This window comes from Melospiza melodia, chromosome Z, assembly GCF_035770615.1.
Source record: "Melospiza melodia melodia isolate bMelMel2 chromosome Z, bMelMel2.pri, whole genome shotgun sequence".
Taxonomy (NCBI): Eukaryota; Metazoa; Chordata; class Aves; order Passeriformes; family Passerellidae; genus Melospiza; species Melospiza melodia.
In genome coordinates, this window is record NC_086226.1 from 80,612,848 (window position 1) to 80,634,617 (window position 21,770).

The 21,770-nt window shown below is 38.9% G+C and overlaps 1 protein-coding gene across 2 annotated transcripts in view; it reads right to left on the bottom strand.

The window, feature by feature from the left end:
• Positions 1-21,770, bottom strand: part of EDIL3 (EGF like repeats and discoidin domains 3) — a 235,995-nt gene that overhangs the window by 67,098 nt on the left and 147,127 nt on the right. For both annotated transcript variants that reach the window (XM_063180903.1, XM_063180902.1), the window contains one exon: positions 7,606-7,787. In XM_063180903.1, the coding sequence (XP_063036973.1) occupies positions 7,606-7,787 (182 nt within the window). The remainder of the gene's footprint in view (positions 1-7,605; positions 7,788-21,770) is intronic.

A 21,770-nucleotide genomic window follows, 5' to 3' on the forward strand; every position in this document is an offset into this window, starting at 1 on the left:
CAGGGAAGGCTGAGGGAGCTGGGGCTGCTCAGCCTGGAGAGGAGCCCCAGGGAGAGGGGCCTCAGCCCTGCCTGTGCCGGGGTGTCCCGGGGCGTTTCTGTCTGGCTCTGTATCTCCCTGTGCGTTCCATCTGTCCCCGTGTTTCATTTTATTGCAAAAGTCCCATACCTTGTCAATGATTTCTCATGGACACCTCCTTCTTCTTCACAGCACAACCAACAAACTCCAACTCTCTCCTCACCCAGCCAACCCACTCTTGTAGCACTCTTCTTCTTCTTGGACACGGCTGTGCCTGTTAAGGGCAGGCCTGCTCCTAATCTTTGGGGGTTAGTACAGCTGCAACTCCTCAGGTGTGAGATTACCTTCTGCACTATCTTTATTTTCTTACATTCTATGCCCCCACATCCCTGTCTGTCCTGTCCATCCCTGTGTGTCTGTGTGTCCCTGTCTGTCCCTGTGCCCCTGTCTGTCCGTCCCTGTGTGCAGAGGTCAGAGCAGGCCCAGGCCCAGCCGTGGCCCCAGAGCCCCCAGCATAGACTGAGCTCAGCCCAGTCTGTCCCTGTCTGTCTGTGCCTGTCCCTGTGTCTGTCCCTGTCTGTCTGTCCCTGTCTGTCCCTGTCTGTCTGTCCCTGTCTGTCCCTGTCCATCCCTGTCTGTCCCAGGCCCAGCCATGGCCCCAGAGCCCCGGGCAGGGCTGATCCCAGCACTTCCCCCCACAGGAGGCAGAGCCAGCCCTGGGCAGAGCCCGGAGGGGCTCTGGGGGCTCCAACCTGGGAACATTCCAGAATTCCCTGGGCACAACGCCCTGGGCTCTGGGGTGGCCCTGCTGGAGCAGGGAGGTGGCACCAGCTGAGCCACTGTGGGCCCTTCCAAGCTGGCCCATCTTGGGATTGCGTACATAGGCCTGCTTACCACACAAAAAACAATCCCAATATCCTGACATGTAGTCTTACTTAAACTTTGCTCCCTGAACCTTAACTTTACTGAAATAACTTGAAACAACCCTTTCCTAGAAGTCAAATCTAGCAGGACAGTAACTGTGAGTGAGGATCATTGGCTTTGCCAGTTTTTAAGTGAATGTTTAGAAGGTAAAAATTATTCATTTGGCTATCACACATCAGTATGACATCATCTCACAGATTTGGATGCTGTCATCCCCACAAGGTGATTAGGATACCCACACATCTTTCTATTATGGACCACCACACAGGTGCTGGGACGCCTTTTATTTGCCTCTTCCTAATGCAATAAACAGTGTGGACAGGCCTTTGTTCCTTTTGATGTCACCACTTTTTAAGACTTGATTGCTTTTCATATCATAGTGGGAAATGGGAAAGGAAAAATCTAGTTGGGATGCAGAGTGTTGCAGATGCAGGGGATAAATGTGTTTAAAGGACCTGTTCCTTTAGTCCTTCAGCCACATTAGGTGGAGTAATTAAGGAATTCTGGCATGGGGGCTGACAAGGCACATTATGGATGGTGTTCATAACAGCATCAAGCCTCAGTTGCCATGGGGATGCTGACTCAGAACTGGCTGTTTTGTGCACCCAGAACCTCAGCCCAAAGTTGTTGGAATATGTTTGTGCCTGGGATGAAAGCAGGAGATGTGACAATAAATGGACACCAAGACTTGGGACACCAGGGATTTTGTGGATGATTACACTAAGAAGTAGGCTCCCAGCCCCTTTGTTTTCTGCTGTGAGTACATAAACTACATTTTTGGCCTGTAAGCTAAATGTTTAGATGCTGAGGGAGGTCTGCAGAGAGCAGACACTGGTATTGAATTCACTGAAGTCAGTGAATTTATGGCAGGCTTTGGCTAGCAGACAACCTCTTCTAATTCCTGCAGATCAAAGGTCCTGTGTGGCATTGTTTCAATTCAACTGCACTTTCCTTATTAGCTTCTGTTCTCCACAGCCGAGGGCTTTCAGGTACTTACTGCCTCTCACCAATATCCTCCAAGGAAATCTTTCTATGATATTCAGCCAAATTTTGAAATATTGACAATAAAAAGAAGATCTTTAACAACTTTTCAGCATTTAACTTAATGGCTTAAATCTTCCTATGTGGTGCACATCACCTTGCAGGATGACTCTGAGACAGCGTTTCATAAAGTTCACCTGACACTGAGATGAGAGCTACATTAAGTGATATAAAACATTCAGTGACAGGTATTTTTGGAAGCCTGTACACCAGTGCTCATGAATGAGGAAATGAACTTTGAAAAAATGAATGGTTTCACAGATGGCAGTTTGCTTGGAGCTCTCACCAACAGATGTTTGAGTGAATGTTCTGCAAGGCCTCTGTGTATTTTGGGTTTTATCATTTCATTAGCAAATAGCTATCACCTGGTGTGTACTTGCTCTTTGGAAGCTCTTGATGAGGAAGCTGTTAACTTTTTCTTTTCCCTGGCCTTCTTTTTTTTTTTTTTTTTTTTTTTTTTTGAGGAAAAAAACCCTACACAATGCTTGTTGGTTTTCTGCCTGGGGATAAGAATGATGGACCTCAAGGTTTTTTTTATGCAAATAATTTTTTGTGTGTGTCATAGTTGTTGTGATTAGCTTTGTGAGAGTCATAGTCACAGATTTAATTATGCCAAGGGACCGGAAGTCCCAAAAAGGTGAGGCTGAGCACCAGAGGTGGGACTGAAACCAAAAGTTGTTTGGAGACACTTGTAACAAATTAAGCCTCAATTAAAATATAAATTCTGCCTAACAGCAAGAATATTGCACAATATATTTAGACTTTTTTTTAAAAAAAAGCATTTTCTGTGCTTTTCAAGAAAAGAAAGGACTAAACATATTAATTCTAAATAAGACAGGGATCAGGGAAATTTTTTGCCCTGACTCTGTTGGGCTAGGTCCCTTTCCATCCCAGGTGATCTTTTTTATTAAAAGTACCTGCAGCAAAAGTGTTTACTCATAGCTTCAAGAAATATAGTGAAGAAATTTTCTTAACCCTGGGCATAGATATTAAGGAAGCTAAATTAAAAAGGCAAAAAGTATTATTTACAACAGACATATTGAAATGGTAAATAAACCAAATGTATTTAACTTTGGACTGGAGTACTAATATATTAAATTGCCAATCAGAAGGTAGGCACATTTTCCATCAAACTGTTGAATTTCTCATTAATGTGTTTCATCTGAATTTTAGCACCTAATTTCAGAAAAGCCATTTGGGAAATAAATTAGAAAAATTAGAGAATTATAATTATCTTTCCATATATTCTAAGTAAGATTTGTAGCTTTTCCATTTTGAAATTATAACTTGACTTTCAAAAATTGATTGCAAACAGAAAAACATGAAATATAGATGGAAAGGGATGAATTCTTTGAAGAAGAAACCCCAGATTAAATATTTGAGATCATCTTGTATGCAATAAAAACTAAAAGAAAAAAGCTAAATAATCAGCCTGAACCAACTTTACTTCCCACTTTTGATTCTGCAATCCAAGTGGGCACTCTACCTGTTTTGTAAATTAGTCCTTCAAACCTCCAACTACCCACAATAATAACATAAATATTTGAATATTTTATTTTGAAAATTTGTAAGCACACCAATGTCTCTGGAGAAACAGTTTATACCATTTTAGTGAGAGATAACAAATAATATGGGTTTTGTTATTCCATTGAGTACTTTACATTTATACACAACAGCCCCCAGCAACAGGTCAGGTGTTCAAACACATCTCCCACGTAGTGGCATGATGCTCAGTAATTCATGATTTTCCCCAAAACTCTCCAGGTGTAAGCTGTGCTGGAATCTGCTCTTGGTGCCTGTGGGTTTTACACTCTGGAAAAACAATTTCCGTGTCCAAAAGACCACAAAACACTTAAAAGTTGTGAATAGGGGAAAAATAGATTAAGAAATATGAGGATGGTTAAAACTGGGAGAGGAGAAGAAGTGTAAGGGCACAGGCATGGATTCCTAGGCTGGAATTCACTGGAGAGGAGTAACATTCAGAAACTCCTGCTGGCAGTTTGTGTTTTTTGTTAGATAGTAATCCATAGGCAGGATCATATCCATGATTTTGGATATGGTAGAGGGATAACAGAAACAATAGTCCTGCCCATGGCCATACCTATTCTGATTCATACTGCCCGAAAAAGAATAACTAATACAGGAATAGAAAAATGCAGGTGCAAGGAATGAGCAGAGATGAAGTGAAATCAGAATGAAACAAACCAACATTTTTTAAAAACTGTAAATGCAAAAGGACAGAAGGGAAAAGAGAAAACACTGTAAAAAAAATTAAAAAGAGTTTACAAAAAAGACTCATTACTGGAACAGTCAGTGTGAGCATTTTGGCTATACTTCTGGACCAATTAATGAAAAATGGATGTATGTGATTTTTTTTTTTTTTTTCCTGGTCATTGTATTTCCAACCCATAAAAGTTAATATCACTAATAAAGTGCTAAGCAGTTCACAGGTGCTATTTTATCACAGCCAACCTGTGAGGAGAAACAGAGGTCAGGAGAACTTTAAAAGGCAGATATGACTTACTCAGGCTTTAATTTGCTTCCAAAAACATGGGCAGTGACCCTTTAAATCACAAGCCAATTACAAGCATTGTAGTGCCTTTACTAATTACATGCTGAGAGTGTAAATTTAAAATGGCAATTTCAATTTTCAGTTCATTGGGAGAATGCAGGAAAATGAAATTGCATGCTAATTAGTTCATGTGTATCAGACACCTGAAAGATTAGACAAAAAATCTTCTGCACTCATTACAAGTGAGTTATAAGCAGAACACTCAAACCTTTTATTTGCCAGGCTGCATATAAATAAAGAAATTAAATGACAAAGAAATTGATAATGATGGAACAAGGCAAAAATAGCTACAGGCTTGTACATAATCATACTTTGAGGGACTTTGCCCATTATACATGGCTTCCTTGAGAATTTATCTAGCATTAGAAGCTCCCCAAGAGGGGAACAGGAGATTGCTTCAGGTTCAACCGCGCTAAATGTTAATTTGCGTGTCCTAAAAATGGATTTTCTGGCTTTGTAACTTTCAACTTAATCTCTGCCAAGCACTCACTCCCTTTTTCAGTGCCTTCTTCTGGGCCAGGTGCTTTGTCACTCAGAGCAGCAAGGAAAAGGTTCCATGTGCAGGCTGCTCCCAGTGGGCTCTGGGGACAGGCTGGTGACACAACAGAGTAAAAATCCAAGCAGAAGGTTTGACATCTTTTCTCCCCTGAGCCAGAAATTTAGTCCAAATCTGACTTTTTGTACCACTCCAGAAACATTTACGGAGCATCTCCCCGGGCATTACAGAACCCGTGCAAAAATAAAATGTGGGATTTCTGTTCCTCCTCTCATCAAACTGTTGCTCCATACAAGGGTCAGACAGTGTTTATTTCTTAGAGCTTATTTCATGGTTGAAGAACAAGAAAGTGCTCTGATTTAAAGAACTATTGTGCATAAACTGTGAGTCTGTGGATATCTCCCCCTTGCCAGACCTAAAAAGATTTGCTGCAGAACACCTTCCTTCCACCCATCATCTCCCTAAAAAAGTTTCAGATTTTCTGCTTCCAGGTGTTTTAAAGAAAGAGAAAATGAAAAAAAGAAATCCTCTCAAGGCTTCTGCTCTGAAATTACAAATAATATTTTTAATTTTGCCCTAAACTGAAAAAAAAAAAGAGGATTAAAAAATAGCACTTGGCAAGTTTTGTGAAAACAACAAACCAAAGTTTGTTTTGCAAGAAAAATGAGAAGAATATAAGAGAATGTTTAAAACACATTAATTGTATGATGTAAGCTTGTCAAAAGTCCTTACACCCCATGGTTGTCAAAGTTACAGAATAACCTGTAAGGGATTGGAATAACCTCCAAAACTGCATTAAAAAAAAAAAAAAAAAAAAAAGGAACAAATTCATCAGACCTGTTGCAATGGGTTGAGACTCTAGACACATTTTCTCCACTGGCCCAAGGATGTTCCTTGCATGTAAGAGCAGAGGGAAGTTTTCCCAGGAAGCAAAGTCCAAGGGAGCCTGGCAGCTGCCTCCGTGGTGCCAAGCACAAATGTGAAAGCATCAGACCATTAAAAAGCCCCATCCAGCTCTTCTCCTCAAAAGGACATGTCAAGGGGGGCCAGTGATAAATGATTTTGAAATCTTTCTCCAGCTTATTTAATAAAGCCTACACTCTTAACACAGCCCAAAAGCTGACTTTTTCATTATGCATTAAAATTACATTAGCTTTCTACTCCCATGGAAATAATCCTGCTCAGGTCCCCCTGCACAATCCTTTGCTGTTCTTTTCAATGTATAAATTTTACAGACTTCCTAACCCCTCTGATCTTTATGGAGGAAAACTGACTTACAACACGTTCAAGGGCCTTTGTGTTTTCATTCTGCAATAAATAACAAACAGTAGTACCAGTTTTGTTTTTCAGAGGTGACCCAATCCACCGCTCCCACTGCACCAGTTTCAGAAAACTTCATCAAACAGTGTGTTGTGTCTGCTCTCCATACAAGAAAAATGAGCAGGTAATTAGGTATGCTTCCCCCCCTAGATAAGTAGGAGCCTCTCAATAAAATTAAACACGGTAGTCAGGGAAAAAGCATTGATTGTGAACAAATATTAATGCAATGTACACCAAGGTAGCCTCAAGAAGAGTGTGTCTGACACAGCTGAGGGCATTATGGACAGTTCAACTCAATGTTAGCAGATAAAATGCTCAAATATCACAGTTTTGCTAAATCCTGCAGTGGGTTCACTGGAAGGGAAGCATCCTCCTCACACATTGACCATGAGGATCAGTGCAGAAAGTTTTCACATGAGTATCTAACTCACCAACCTTTATTAACCAACAGCTGACATTGCCAAAGCTCTGCCCAATTCTCATATCATGAAAACACAACACAAGCAAAGAGCTACAACAACCACTACAAAATTACCTTCATAACAACACTGCTACAGGACTTCATACTCGCTGCTTTCACTGAAGTCATTTTTTGGGCACAGAGAAATCCAGTACACAGTAAGGGCACTGCCATTTGAATCACTCAAGCAATACCATGCTTGAGCGGGATTGAGAAAATGTGTATTTTCAGCCCCATGGATGTGTCTGAACTAACAGCTGTTTCAACCTTTGTTAAAACAGTTCCTGTTACTTCCAGTAGTGCTTAACCTGCGTGCCCAGAGCAGCTCAGCAAAGAGCACCAGCTCTTCCAGCATGCTCTGGCAGTGCCAAAATCATACTTCAAGGACTTTTAGCACGTGTCAGGATATCTCCACCAAGAACTAAAGCTATGGTATGCTCCTAAGGAGCTGACCACCAAATACAACATATGTGGAAAGCAGTTTTTTTGAAAGGAGCCTGCATAAATCTGCTTCCACGGTTTAGAAGCCACAATGGAACATATGCACAGGGTTTTTTTTTTTTAATTAAAAAAAATAAAAAGGAGCTTGTGCATTTAGTAAAGTCAAGATTATCACTGTTTTGCAACTAAATAGTCCCTTTTAGCCTGGGCTATGTCTCTGACAGTGAATAAGAACCTAGCTGTTCGTTAACCACTTGTCTTCATCAGTTTCTTAAGTGACACTGGCAATTGAATCAAGGATGTTTTTTTTCCCTCCTCAGCTCCATCTGTTACCTGAATCCAGGGCCATCTGTCATTTTCTGCTGCAGTCCAGGCATTCACAAGACCCTTCTTATTAAGCCGTGCATAGTAGGGGTACCACTTCTGGAGTCCAAAAAGAGCTCGGTGAGTGGAGGATGCAGTGATTTGTTGGTTTGACACAATCCCTCCTTCTATCCCTAGTGGGCCAGAGCACCCTGCAAACGGGAAAAAAAAAATTAAAAAAAAAATTTGTCTGAAATTATCAACTTTTCTGAGCTCCAAGTCACTGTAATTGCAATAGAATACAAATAGATCCAGAATATCATGCCAAATCCAGCTTAGAATAAATTAATTGTGTTTTCATCAAGCATTCGTCCTCATTTTGTTTTCATCAAGCATTACTTGGGGATTGAAAGGCCTATTCAAATTTTTTAATTTCTACAAACAGTTGATATAGTCAAGTACTTAGAAGAAATTCAAAGTACTTGACTATATCACCTGTTTGTAGAAATTAAAAAAACAAGTACAAAAGTATGGCTTGCAAATAATTATTCTCATGATGCAAGTAATGAAATGGATTAAACTTTCAATTTATTTTAGCTTATTCTAGCTGAAAACTTGTGATTTTGGGTTTTATGGACACAATGAAGGAAAAAAATTCTCTGATTCAGATATTGAAATGATTGTTAAAAAGTAAATTTAAAATCCTGTAATTACTGCAAAGTTCTATATTGCTGCTCTTCCCTCAAAGTTCAGCACTTAAACAAAGTGCTACAAATTGCTATTGCAGTTATCTCTAGAATTATGAAAATAGACATAAGTTATCATTCAGTCACATTAAAAATATTTAAAGGTTTATCCATTTAATCAGCAAGACTCAAAGCACGTATTTAACTGAAGTGCTCCAGTTTTCATAATTTTATGTATGGTATTCATCATTACTTTATTCGCCAGAATACTTGTAGACCTAATCTTTTTTTAAAATCAAGATATTTCTGCATACATTGCTTTTTGAAGCCACTCCATTTGGGCACGGGAACAAAAGCATTCAGCTATTGTGAGCAATCCACAAATGTAAATTGAGAAAATTATGAAAATTCATTACATACAAACAATTGGCAGTTTATCTACTATTCAACACCCAACTGAGTAGCTGAGATTTTCCTTTCCCCAGTTCCGATGCAGAATCTGGAGAGAAGGTAATCACAGGAATTATTCTGGCAGCCAGCGTTGCTCTGTGGCCCAAAAGACCTTCTGCTTTGCAGGTCAGCTGCACTTTGGCAATTTTGAGCACCACAGGGCAGATGTTTACTTACACGTCAGGTTTTCTCAGAAACCTGGCAGAGTTTCACCTCGAGCAGTACCCAAAAAATGAACTCTGAAATCGCACTGTTACGATATCCTCATACCACACAGGCAGGAAGTCACAAATAATTTAATTCCTCATTAATTTAAAGGTGCAGAGAAGAAAAAGTGACCAGTGCAAGGGGATGGTGCAGGGTAGTGCAGCCCCCAGGTGTGGGGTGATGATGGAGACAAAGATAAAATGAACTGAGGTTTTAAGTTGATGATGGTGATGGACAAGCACATGCTTGTGCTCTGAAAGGGTAAAGCAAAGCTTCAGGGAGTGCTCCTCCTTAAAAACCTAAAAAACTTCCAGGTGAGATGCTCACATGAAATCCTGGCCACACTCAAATTAGTGAGCGTGACTGACATGCACCATGCCATGACTCCACACAGGTTTTTAACAGCCCATGGGTTTCTGGCTCCTCGTTAGGTCCCTGACAGGGGGAGCCCTCCTGGAGCAGTTCTGTGCCAGGAAAGAGAGATGCACCAGACTTTTTCTGTCTTCAGCTTGTTGTTTATTGTTATCTTATCAAAACTTCAGCGCGCTGCCTGCACCACACTTTGCACGCAGGAAAAGCACTACAAAATGGCCCCAGATGTACAGTTTAGAGGTCTTTTAAAGTTGTTTCATCCAATTAACTCTCAAAACGTGCTTTACTTCCACTTATCTACCAATAACTCATCCCTTGTCTGTCCATGTAATCTAAAACCTCAGCTTTCCTTGATCAATCACCCTGTGCCACCAACACAGCAGAAAATGGAGTAGATGAAGAAGAAGAAGCCTGGGACAATGCCTGATGTCCTTCATCTTGCCTCCATACTAAAAACCCCCCAAAAATCTTTCACCCTCTGATAAACTACACTCTTCTCTATTATCTGTTTCACAGTCTTGTAGACTCTAGGCTATCTCTAAGTCTTGGAAGAGTTCTCCATGGGAGAGGGTCAAAGTCACCGCTTCTCTGGGGTTCAAAAGCAGGCAGAGAAATATTCCCTGTTCCCTGGGTTCCCACAAAACTCAGCTAGAACCTAAACTCCTCATGCTACTTCTCTTTATCACCCAAAAATAAAAGCTTTGCCTTCTCAGGTAATAACTGCACAAACCAGGACTAAATGTGACTCTCTCCTGTTGCTGTGCCAGGTGTGGGGCAGCACCAGAAGAAAACAAAATCTTTGTCATCAGCATGGGCAGTCACAATGCAGAACACACTCAGAAAACCCATGTATGCTGCGAAGGTGTCATTCCTCATTGTGTTTTCATCAAGCTTTACTTGAGGATTGAAAGGCCTATTCAAATCTTAGCTGTTTTCTCAAGTATTCTCATCGAAGCAGGGTGGAATCTTTTGGTGTGCAAACTGCTGCATCTGCTTGGAAGACAGAGGTAAATGACTCTTCTCTCCTAAGAAAAGTGTAGGTTTTCAAAAGTTTCTTACAGCTGATTATTAAAGAAAATCTGTGCTGTTTCAATAATGGAAAAGTTCACACAGGTGTATCTATGTGCATGTGTAATTCACCAGCACACCCATACCTACAGGACACATGAATGAAATAAATTAACCATCTTTAACGGCTGCAATCATAGACTGATAATTATTTAAAAGTAGAATGTGAGAAAAGGGAAGAGAGGTTTACTGAGAGGACCACAAAGAGGAGGCATGCTGGAGCCATGCTAACATTTGCCATGTCTGTTAATGCATCTCGCGTCTGAGATCCATTAAATTTTCTTTGAAATATGTGTGAAAATACAAGGCAAAGTTGAATTTTCCTTTCTAACTTGAAGGCAATTTCCTTTCTAAGTTTAATTACCAAGCACAGCACTTAACTCTATTTTTTCAGCTATGACCATACATGCTCAGTAGTGTTTATCTTCTTTAGCTTTAGGAGGATTATTCCTGAAATCCAAAGACAATCTCTACCTTCAGGGAACAGGTACTTTATTGTACAAGCTCCTTATTTTCTTTGCAGTTCCAGTCATGGTTTTGTTATGTTTGTCCATTTTTCAATCTGAGCTAAAGAAAAATACCTCTCCTAACATTTACAATTACCACATTAGAGATACTTTCTGCTTTGGTGTTCAGTTCAGACTTTACAAAATGAGATGCGTGGAAAGCATGCTACTAGATAATGGTTTCTAAACAATATTATAATTATATTTCTTAAATTATCAGAACATTCTCCTGGTTTTTTTAATTTATTGATTAGCCAGGATTTCAGCAGAAGTTTCATTAGGATACTGTCAGTGAGGTCCTTCCACTGTTAATTTTGCCCTTTTACTCACCCTTTAGGTATTTATTTTACTCAGAATAATTTTCTATAACAAAACTTTTCAATTCACTTTCTTTTATCAATTAAAATCAGATATTGAACATATTTTTGGATAGTCAAATACCACAGGAAATGGACTTCCCTCAGCAATATGCTCATTAATTTTCTCCAAAAACTCCACTAGATTATCAAGTCACTCTTCTTTCTTCTAAAAACTCTATTTATGGGGCTATTGCTCTCTAAATTCACAAGAAATTTGTTTTTCTGAAAACTCTCAGCTGAATGGCCCATCTCTGGTTCCATTAAATGTGGTTTATCACTAAAAGATTGGTTACAGACCAGTTCCTGTACACGATAATAAGTTTCAGACATAAACCTCACTTTTCTTCAAGTTATCAATTATTTCTTTAGGTGTTTAAGAGCTGTGATATACCACTAACTACTAACAATGAAAACAGGCAACAAGAGCATTTTCAGTTCTTTTTCTTTTTTTTAATTGGGAGGCATATTTTGCAGAAGTGTAAGATGAATTACATTTTATAGCTATGCTTCTGTTTCTATTAAATCCATGGTTCTTTTAACAGAAATCATGACAGCTTGGGAAATAATAATATCACTACTGTGATAAATTGTGTACAATTCAGACTGGTCAATGTTAGTCATTAAATAAAAAAAGAGGGATATTTTTATTAGTTAAGGCAGAGGCATTGGAGTATGACAACACACTTGATGCAAAGAAATAAAGAAAAATTAAACAGCAATTAAGCTGCCTGACATGATACAGATTCTCCAGGCAGATTTTGTCATCTGGAGCTGTTATTTCAGTGTCATTAAAAAGCAAGATACTAAGGCAAGTTATATTGGTTTTAATCCTACAGTGACAATTATGGGTGTGCACTAAATAAAACCCATTTAATGCTTCTCTTTTTCTCACCAAGCACAAACCTGTGCCCATAAAATCTCACTGTCCATGGAGATAACAATGCCAAGGTGTACCAAGAGCTATGTGAATGGATCCAGAGAAGGATGGGAAAAATTAACAGTGGAATTTCTCAGTTCTCCTGAGAGTCCCCACCATGTGAAGACAGCAGAGTTATAAATCTGCCTTGGAGGCTTCTTTTACAACCTTAATTAGACCCAGAAACATTATGCAACATTTTGCACCACAAACCAGTTGGTTTTTAGTCGAAATTTCCCTTGTGGACTAAGGGTATGGGGATCAAACCACTCCCCAGAAATGAGATGAATTCTGTGCTTCCACCCTGGTCTCTGGCAACAGCAAATCCCTCCAGATGAACAATAATGTTTGAGCAAAACAAAGTAAATGACAGCGAGCTTACTGTGGTATACACTGACATCTCCTCAGAAGAACATTAAAATAGGGAAATAAGTAGCTGATTCCTGTTCTTTATAGAAAAAATATATTTTTTTCTTTTAATTTTAATTTTAATTTGTCTATTTTAAGATAGTTACTACAGCAAGAGACAATAAGAAGAAATCATTGGGTAAATATGTTACTTGAGCATATTTAATTTGATTTTTTTGCATTTATGTCAGTCCACAAATTAAGCAAAATGTCCAAATGGTTTAAAAATGGCTTGAAAATGTGACGATTATGCCTCTGCAACTAGAATGAAAAGGTTTCTTGTTATTGATGATGAAACATGCCTGATTTTTGCAGCGTGAACATATAACTCTTATTTCCTCCGTTGGTCCGCCTCTAGCTAACGTCATCAAAACAAACAGATGCACAATTGGAGGCAGGGAGAAAACAAATCTGCTTTAGACATCTGCAATGCTTTCTTCCTCCAAGCACGCCATTTTCTGGCGTGAGATTGGCCCGGCTGTGCTCAGCAGGGCCTGGCAGTGGTGCTGAACACAAGCCCTGGCAGTGGGACCACAGGTGGCCTCTGGTCCTGCTCGTGCTGCTCCCAGGCTCCAATTTCTTCTTCTCGCTCCTCCTGCTGACACACAAACACCCTCGCCCACTTTGCTCTGCCAGGGACAGCTCCTAGATAACAGCCAGTCTGATTTTTAGGAGCTTCTCTGGGAGGTGTTTGGGAGTCCGGTGCCAAAGTGCCCACCTAAATGCAAGGTGTTGTTTTTTTTCAGGTCTTGCTTTGTCACAACCATCTCATGATAACCCCAAAATATTCCTTACAAGTGCTACCCAAAATATTCTCGCAGAGAGGTCGCTGGAGACACAGCTTCCATTCCTCCTCGAGGTGTCTGTGGACCCCATCACGGTTTCAGTGATGTGACAGTCCCTAGATGCCAACTTTACCACTGGAAAGTGGGGTTACAGGCAACCACAGACACTGCATTAATCACTGCTGCTGTTTGCACAGATCACACACATGCAATCCAGGCTTCTGCTTATTCCTTCTTTGCGGGGGACGGGACAGGTATAAGTCTAATTGTGTCAGGAATTCACGCTTTAAAAAAGGAACCCACTAGGCTGCGGCAAAATATCTAAATATGGATAACATTGTAACTAGACTAGTGAAGAGATTTTTGCTTTTATTTCTAGCATATCAGTCTCAAAATACAAAATGGAGACATGACAGCTCACTGATCTACACCAAAAAATGTCTCCTTCAACAGGGCTCATACAGCAATACATAAAATCATCTCAGACTAGAATTCAGCCAATCAGACACAGAAAACACATATTGACAAGCATTCTATCCAATCTTATAAAACATAGGTAATCGTAGCTAAAACAAAGACCAGTTCATAAGAGACAAAGAACAGAGTTCTATTCATGCTAACTTTCTAAAGATATACATTAAATAACCTTGTTGCCATCTTAAAGCCAATTCTACAGAGGCCTATTGTTATTTTGTCTCGTCTACTGCTTGGGAAACTTTTCTGCTTGCATGGGAAACTTTTCTGCTGTATTTGCAATGCTAACAAAACTTCAGTCTGAGGCCTACATACTTCTTTTAACCATTTCTTAAAAACCCTCTAACCTTATGGATTCCAACACTTCTTGTTCTTCCACACAGAGATTTCCACTCCCTGCCCATGAGCAATCGTCCACACCGCAGTCCCCAGGCTGGGATTCGCATCTCTCTGATGGATATTCAGAGGCATTTCCTACCTTGAGCAAGTGTGCAAAAAATTTTTTTACTTCCAGCATAGCACAGGAGCGTATGGAGACAGCAGTGAAAGCAGATTATGTCTTTTTCTATGTAATGCTGTGATTGAAATGTAGGGTGGTTATTCAGGACTGCTTTTCTTGGTTCCAGTCTGGTATTTCCTCCATTCTGCTCCTTGAGTAGGATGGGTGGGATTGCAAATTTCACATCAAAACACATTTATTCATGGCTTAATGCTGGGCAACTGCAACAGAGCACAAATTTGAAGAAGGGACCTATTCAAGAGCAGTAAAATTAAAGGAAGATACAACTTCTGATTCAGGAAGATCCTTACACGGAAGACTGGGAAAATACACTGGGACAACCATTTCTTGGTGCTTTTCCCTTTTCTTACTCTCAATCATCAGTAATTCACTTCTGATCACTGTCTGAAACACCAGACCAAGCATTGTTATTCCTACGCTCAGAAACAAGAGTACATCTAAAACCTCCTATCTAAAAAGGTGTAATCAGATTTTTTTTAAATTAAAAAAAAAAAAAATAGTATCTCTCCATGAGGTGATTGTGCTTGTGTTGAACTCCATCAAATTAAAACTACTGACATCATCCCTAAGCATGTTCAAAGTGGTTTTAGAGGAACTGGGCTGGGAAGAATTTGAGAATGAAGATTTGTGTATCCCTACCTGAGAAAACCATAGTAATAAACCACCTGAAAAAGCTTCTATCCAAAGGAACACCAACTACATTGCAGCAGTACCATTCCCAATGTGTTTCCTGAATCCAAGAAAGCCAAGGGCATCCTGGCCTGGATCAGGAATGAGTTTATACCACTTATTTAAGCTACAGCATTTAACAATTCACTGGTAAACATTACTTTTGTTTTGTTCTCAAGCAGCAAATCTGGTTTTTGAGGAAAAAAAAAATATATTGCAGTAAGTCCTTTAGTCTCTCAAACTCTGTTGAGCTTTCATGTAGAAATAAATTAATCTTTATGTGAAAAATGATTTTTACCTTTCAAACTGACACTGTGAAAAATAACATTTCTACCATGTCTGAATGTTGACATTAACCATCGACATAACTCACAGCCACTTAAATACCACTAAAATTAATCCGAGTAAAATAAATTATGGTGCAACACTAAAAAAAAAAAAAAAAAACAACCCTGCCTCACAAGAATTAAACTACATTTATATTAGAGAAGGGAAATTCATAGTAACTTTCAAGTAAAATAACTGCGATGCTTACCCATCTAAGAGATGACAGAGAAAGAAGCCATAGCCCCTAAATGCCACATAACAGCAATTGATTGTTACTATTTTTAGATTAAGGTGCAGTGACATGGAAAAATACATGGTTCTGAGTACTTTGTACCAATCTCAACATTTTTTGTAGGACCTGGATTCCGGAAGGTGTGGATGGAGGAGATTTGTGCTGTGGTGGATCTTTTTATTACCCACGTCATTTCTAGCTGTTGCAAATGGTTGTGGCAAAGGCTTAAAGCTAATTAGCAATTTAAGCATAACTTAGGCGTTTACAAACAAAATTGGGGGACCAAGCTGCACTTAAAAAGAATCTTCATTTACTGCTGCTGGCCCCTGCACAATCCATGCACTTCTCCTCTTCTCAGGTAGTAACAGAAATATTCTTTTGAACAATACAAGGAAAGCTTTCCTGCTTTTTTAGGAAATTTGCTTATTAGACACTGTTCTGACAAGCACAGACAACCTCTTTCACAGTTTCCAGGCTTTATATTTGCCTTCGTATATCTTTAGAGGCATGTAAGTTTCTTTTTTATTTTTGTTTATGGAGTGTGCAGCCAAACAAAACCCTACCTGTGGGCCAACTGAATTATATCACAGTGTATCTTCCATTTTCCTTAAATTCACTCAATTCACTCCAAAGGATCTTTTTTTTTTTTTTTTTTTTTTTTTTGGGGGGGTGGGGAGGTCACAGTGCAACATTTCTACTCCAAAACTTAATAATTTTGATAGCCAACTACAAACATTGCCAATACTGCTGAAGTGATATGCTAAATATGAGCTATATTCACTGTACTGGACACAAACTGCATGCAAACGACAGTAATTCAAATCTGGCTGCACAGAAACAGCCCTTATGGTCTCTAAGCTCTTTCCATCTCCTTCTATAACCCATCCAACATCTTAATAACTGGAAATTCAGATATCTTCATTTAGATCTTGCTCCCAGAAGCCATTTGGTGTAGATATAACCTTATATCCCTGTAAAGCAGCTTTACAGATCAGGGCTTGAAGCCCTGTTAAAAAGACAGAATTTATTTAAGGGTCATGCACTTTTATGAGGGTGGGGGAAAAAATTCAGAATGTAGATTCAGAAAGTTCTGGGTTTATATATATATATGCAGTAGAAGAAATCTTTATTAGTATAGCAGTGCAGTAAAATGAGATGTTTTATTTGTGACTCCGTGGTGTATTTTAAGCATAAATATCTACATCTAGATTTTCTGAATATGCCCTTATTTGTCTTTATATCCCCTTATTTTTCTTTATATCCCCTTATTTTTCCTTATCAACATCTATTTACCCATAAAAAAGGGCATGATTCTGAATTTTTTAGAGAAACATCAAACCAAAAAAAGCAAACATAGGGAAGGCAATTCATGTGACTCAGCTTCATACATCTGAAAATTCCATATCTACTCCAGAGTAGCTGCTCGGGCTCTGTTTGTCATTTGTGGGAGGAAACAGGCAAGCCTAAAACACAATTTTTATCATTTCATAATCTATTAAGAAACCATTCAAGGTAGATGTAATTAGATTTTTCTGTGTCTACTGACCAAGAACAAACCTAGAGCATTATTTCAACTTAGTGCCTAGGTTTAGGAGGATAAAATTAAGTGAAATAATTGCAATTAATTTTAAAAACACTGAAAAGACACTGCTTCCAAAATACATGTTGATCTATTTTTCTGCAAAGCTAGAGATAACTAGGCAGTAAACATACCTGGGCTTTACAGAAAGAGGTCTTTGAAGAAGGAATGCTGAGGAGGTGATGGATGAACACAATAAAAAAAAAACCAAAAAACCAGCATTCCAGACTTTGGTTTTCTTGTTGACAAAGATGATCAAAAAAAGGTGGATGTGGCTTTGGAACTGGCAGGGATGGAGCATCTGACCTGAAAGGAGATGCTGACAGAGCTGGAATTGCTCAGCCTGAAGAAGGGAAGGCTCAGGGGGATCACATCCATGTGAAAAAATGTCTCGTGGGAAGGAGCGAACATGGAGGCTTAAAATGTGGAATTTTAACACCAAGTTTTAAAATGGGAAATGCCATTTGAATGCCAGAAAATGGGGTAGGTTCTACATTTTAGGTGTGTGTGATTTGAGTTTGTTTGGTAGTTGGTTTGTTTTGTTTGTTTGTTTTGGGGTTTTGTGGTATTTTTTTGTCTTGCGTTTTTGTTGATGTTGTTGGGTGGTGGTTTCTTTGGTTGTTGTAGATTTTGGTTTTTCAGGTTTTTTGTTTGTTTGTTTGTTTGTTTTTCCCAAAAAGGAATAATCTGACATAGTTCTCTTGATTGTGGAACAGCTTCTTTATTTCTCTTATTTAAAATAGGTGAAGATTTGTCCCTGAAGTAGTTGAATTTATCTAGTGCTATGCAGTTTTGCATGAAATAATAACACATAATTTGTTCATTAGCACTTTATCTCCCTTGGGAGCTGGTCATAGGCAGAACACTATATATTTACATACATACATATATATATATACACACATATATATACATATATATACACACATATATATACATATATATATATATATAAAATATATATATATATATAATCTATATATATATACATATATATAGGACAGTTTCATAATGTGCTTGCAGTTCCAATTTTTAAAAATAAATTTAGGTATGAAAATATTTTGGTTCCAACCAGTCCCAGCCTTTTAGAATGACAGCTGACTAACAAAAATTGTGTTTCCTCTCCTATACCAAACCAGTTTTTTCCTGGTAGCTGTATGGATAATCAGCTATATTTGTAAAAAGCAGAAGTTCTAATTTTAGGAATTACATCTTCATTTCCAGGGGAAGGTGGAGGACCAAGGAGACTTTTCATTTTACCAGAAGCTGCTGCATTTGCAAGTGTGTGCAAACCATATGTGTGAGCTCACACCACGACAGACTGAGGAGGAGCTAAGTATACACAGCAGGTATATTTCTAAATACTCCTTTTTTGAATTGCATTTCCTTCCTTTTTAATTTGGTTTTATGTTTATTATTTTTTTTTTTAAATTTCTTTTTTTGCCAGACACGTTCTCAGTGCCATCTCATCTGCTCTCAAGTTCATGACACATTTTTTTCTTTTTTTCTATTGCTCTTGTGCTTCCTCTCAAAACATCACTTTTAAATACAAGCAAAGCCTAAGCCCACCCACACAGAGGCAGGTTTTCCCTCAGAATTAATTCCAGGTTGTGCAAGACCTGTGCATGGAACACTAACTTGTAAAATTTTAAAACTCCACAGATCTCTAAAATGAATTTAAAATCGCCAATGCCCAAAGGAGATGGCATAATACCACAGTAATGTGAGCTATAAATCTGATGTAGCTAATCAGACCATTACTAAAAAACTAAAAATCTCCAGTTTCAGCATTTTTGGTGCTGCTTTGGGGTTGAGTATTCAGCGTCCCATTTTATGGGCTGGTGTTTGCAGAATCCTCATGACCACAACAGAGCTCAGCTCTGCACATTTAGGCCACTGGGTGTTTCAATCATTCTGCAGCTGATCAAACTGTTTGCTCAGTCCTGGCTGCTCAAGTGGAGAAGTGGAGCTTTTTTTTTTTTTTTTTTTTTTTTTTCCACAATTCAATGTTCTGATCTGAGAGCTATTGAGCAGCTCCGTTGTAATGAGTCGTGTTAATTGTTCTGAGGACTCATCCTAGGGGCACGACCGAATCGATGTTTTCATTCCCACTGAAGGAATTTAATCAGCATTTCCACTGGGAAAAGGCAGCAAGCAGATCATGTGTTCCTCTTTCTAGTCAATCACAGTGCAAATGAAATAGCAAAATATAATTTATAAACACCCTCTTTTTTTTTTTTTTTTTTTTGTTTTTTTTGCACTTCAGTAGACTCGGAGAACATGCAGTGCCAGTGATTATGTGAGATTATTTTGTCTAGATAAAAAAGAAGTCACAGGCTTTGTAACTTCAAGGTGACTCCTAACTCCACCATGAAACAGCATATTTTCACATTCCTGGATGTGGTAATTCTATAAAGCTATTCACCTCTGAAATCTGATTAACAGAAGACATTTATCTCCATAAGTTTGCTCCACAGATTTAAAACAAAACAAAATGGATTTCCTTGACCTATTAACACTGTAATTATTATTGCTCTGATTCCTGAAGTGTGACTCCCAAGGATGTTAGCAGACAGTGTGTTACTGCAGCACTGAGGTGCAGGGTATGATTAATCTTGTTTTATGCCTTCACATAAAATAATTCACGTCAAAGGCAACGTCTTCACCCATTTGCATCAGCAGCAGCTAACGAGCACACAGACACTTTCAGACAAGCAAAACTTTTCAAAGGATGCCGTGTTGAGCTCCAGGTCTGCAGGAAGTGACATGAAAATGAGGTGATTAGTTGTGTTCCACGCAGCAGAAGACAGCTTTCCAGGCAGCAGTGGGAAGAATTGCCACCTATTTGCTGATGTGTCCAAAGAGATTAAAACCCTTTTTGTGCTGATGCAGCACCTCCCCCAAAAGCAGTGCATTATTCCGTTACCACCGTGGCCAGCACAGTCCATGTGTGTAAGCAGTGGCCATCAGGATTAATCAAATAAAAAGAAATTGAACGTTACTTTCCACTTCCCAAGAGTGCCATTATTGTTTCGTGACTGTCGTGCGTTTCCATTGTCAAACCCTTTTTCAAATTTTTATAATAAGGCCATAAAATTAACTTTGGGCCTTTATGTGCTCTACAGGGTCCATGCTGACGACTGAGACTGAAAATAAATTTAGGCAACTCTTGGGCTGGGTCTGAGATTAAAGAAAAAAAAGTAAGCAGAAAGAATTTTAGGCTTCTTTCAGGATTTTTTGACACCACTTTTTCTAGTGGTGAAGTGATTTAATGACATCGTTTTTTTAAGAATTGGGCCAAAAAAAGATTCAGGAACTACAGAGGTGTACTGATAGATAGTTCTATGATTAAGATCACAATGAACCTAAGAAAAGATGTGGAAAAGAGCCAATATTCCTCCCATAAATGTCAGTTCTGCTTCACTTGTTGCAGTCCTTTAATAGAGATGATATGCACAGGGGTAAAGGAAATACAGTGGAAACAAGCACACTTGGATTTGCAGAAGGCACTTGATGAGGTTCCGCATGAAAGCATCTTTCCAGGGAGGGCTGAAATGGCCCTGCTATAGCCAGGAGCCTAATTACAGAACAGAAAATGTCTTTTTCAGGACAAAATGTTACCAGTGGCATTCCTTGGGGGTCACTGCTGGAGTCAGCTTCACTCATCAGCGACCTGGAGGAAACTGTGGATGGGGAAATTGTCCAGTTTGAAGCTCTCTGGATCAAACGCTGCTCTGAGGATGGGCAGCTCCAGAAGGACGCGGAAAACTGAGTGGTCAGAAGAGCGAGAGATGAACCTCAATGTGCTCAAAGGGAAGAGAGGAAATCACTAAAACGTGCCTGCACTGTACTGAAATTGGAGATGGCCATTTCGGCGGCAAAGAGCGCAGGACTGGAGAATGAGGAGGGACAGAGCTTTGCGTAAACACTGGCAGGATGAATACAGCGCTGCTTGTCACCTCGACATTACTGAAATTAGGGAGCACTTGCTGAAATTCACAAGAAATCAGCTTAGCCTGTTTTTTTTTTTTTTTAAAAAAAAAAAGTAATTCTTGGCATGGTGGGTTGTGATCTTTCGGAGCCTTCCAGACGATGCAGCACCCAAGGGTTCAAAAAGGAGCTGGACAAATTCAGGCACTGCAGATCCAAGGATGATACTAAAGAGACTGACCAGGGGTGTACTTTTAATATTCTTGTCAAATGATTGTCATTACCACAGCCAGAGACTCATCCAGATGAAATACCTGACCTAATATGGAGGATTTTTTTATTCTTAAGAATTTACCACTAACATGGTAGGGGAATGTAGCTAAGAATCCCTTTTTTTTTTTTTTTTTAATTCATATAAGTAGTGTATTTAAAAATAAACTCTCCAAGAAAACATTCTGCATACATAATGAATACAGCCATTAGAACAGAAAGTAAATGTTAAAAAGCTACTTTTTCAGAAGCATATCCTTTTAATGTTGTTTATAGGCTCTTTACTTGGTGTTCTGTAGGAAATTTAATTATCCAATGATTTAATTTTATACAGAAAAAATTAAAAAAAGTTTGTTAGGGCATTACCAAGAAGAGGGTTGCATTTCTCAGCTGAAAAACTAAGCAATAATATCCTCTTTCCTGAAATAAAAATAAAT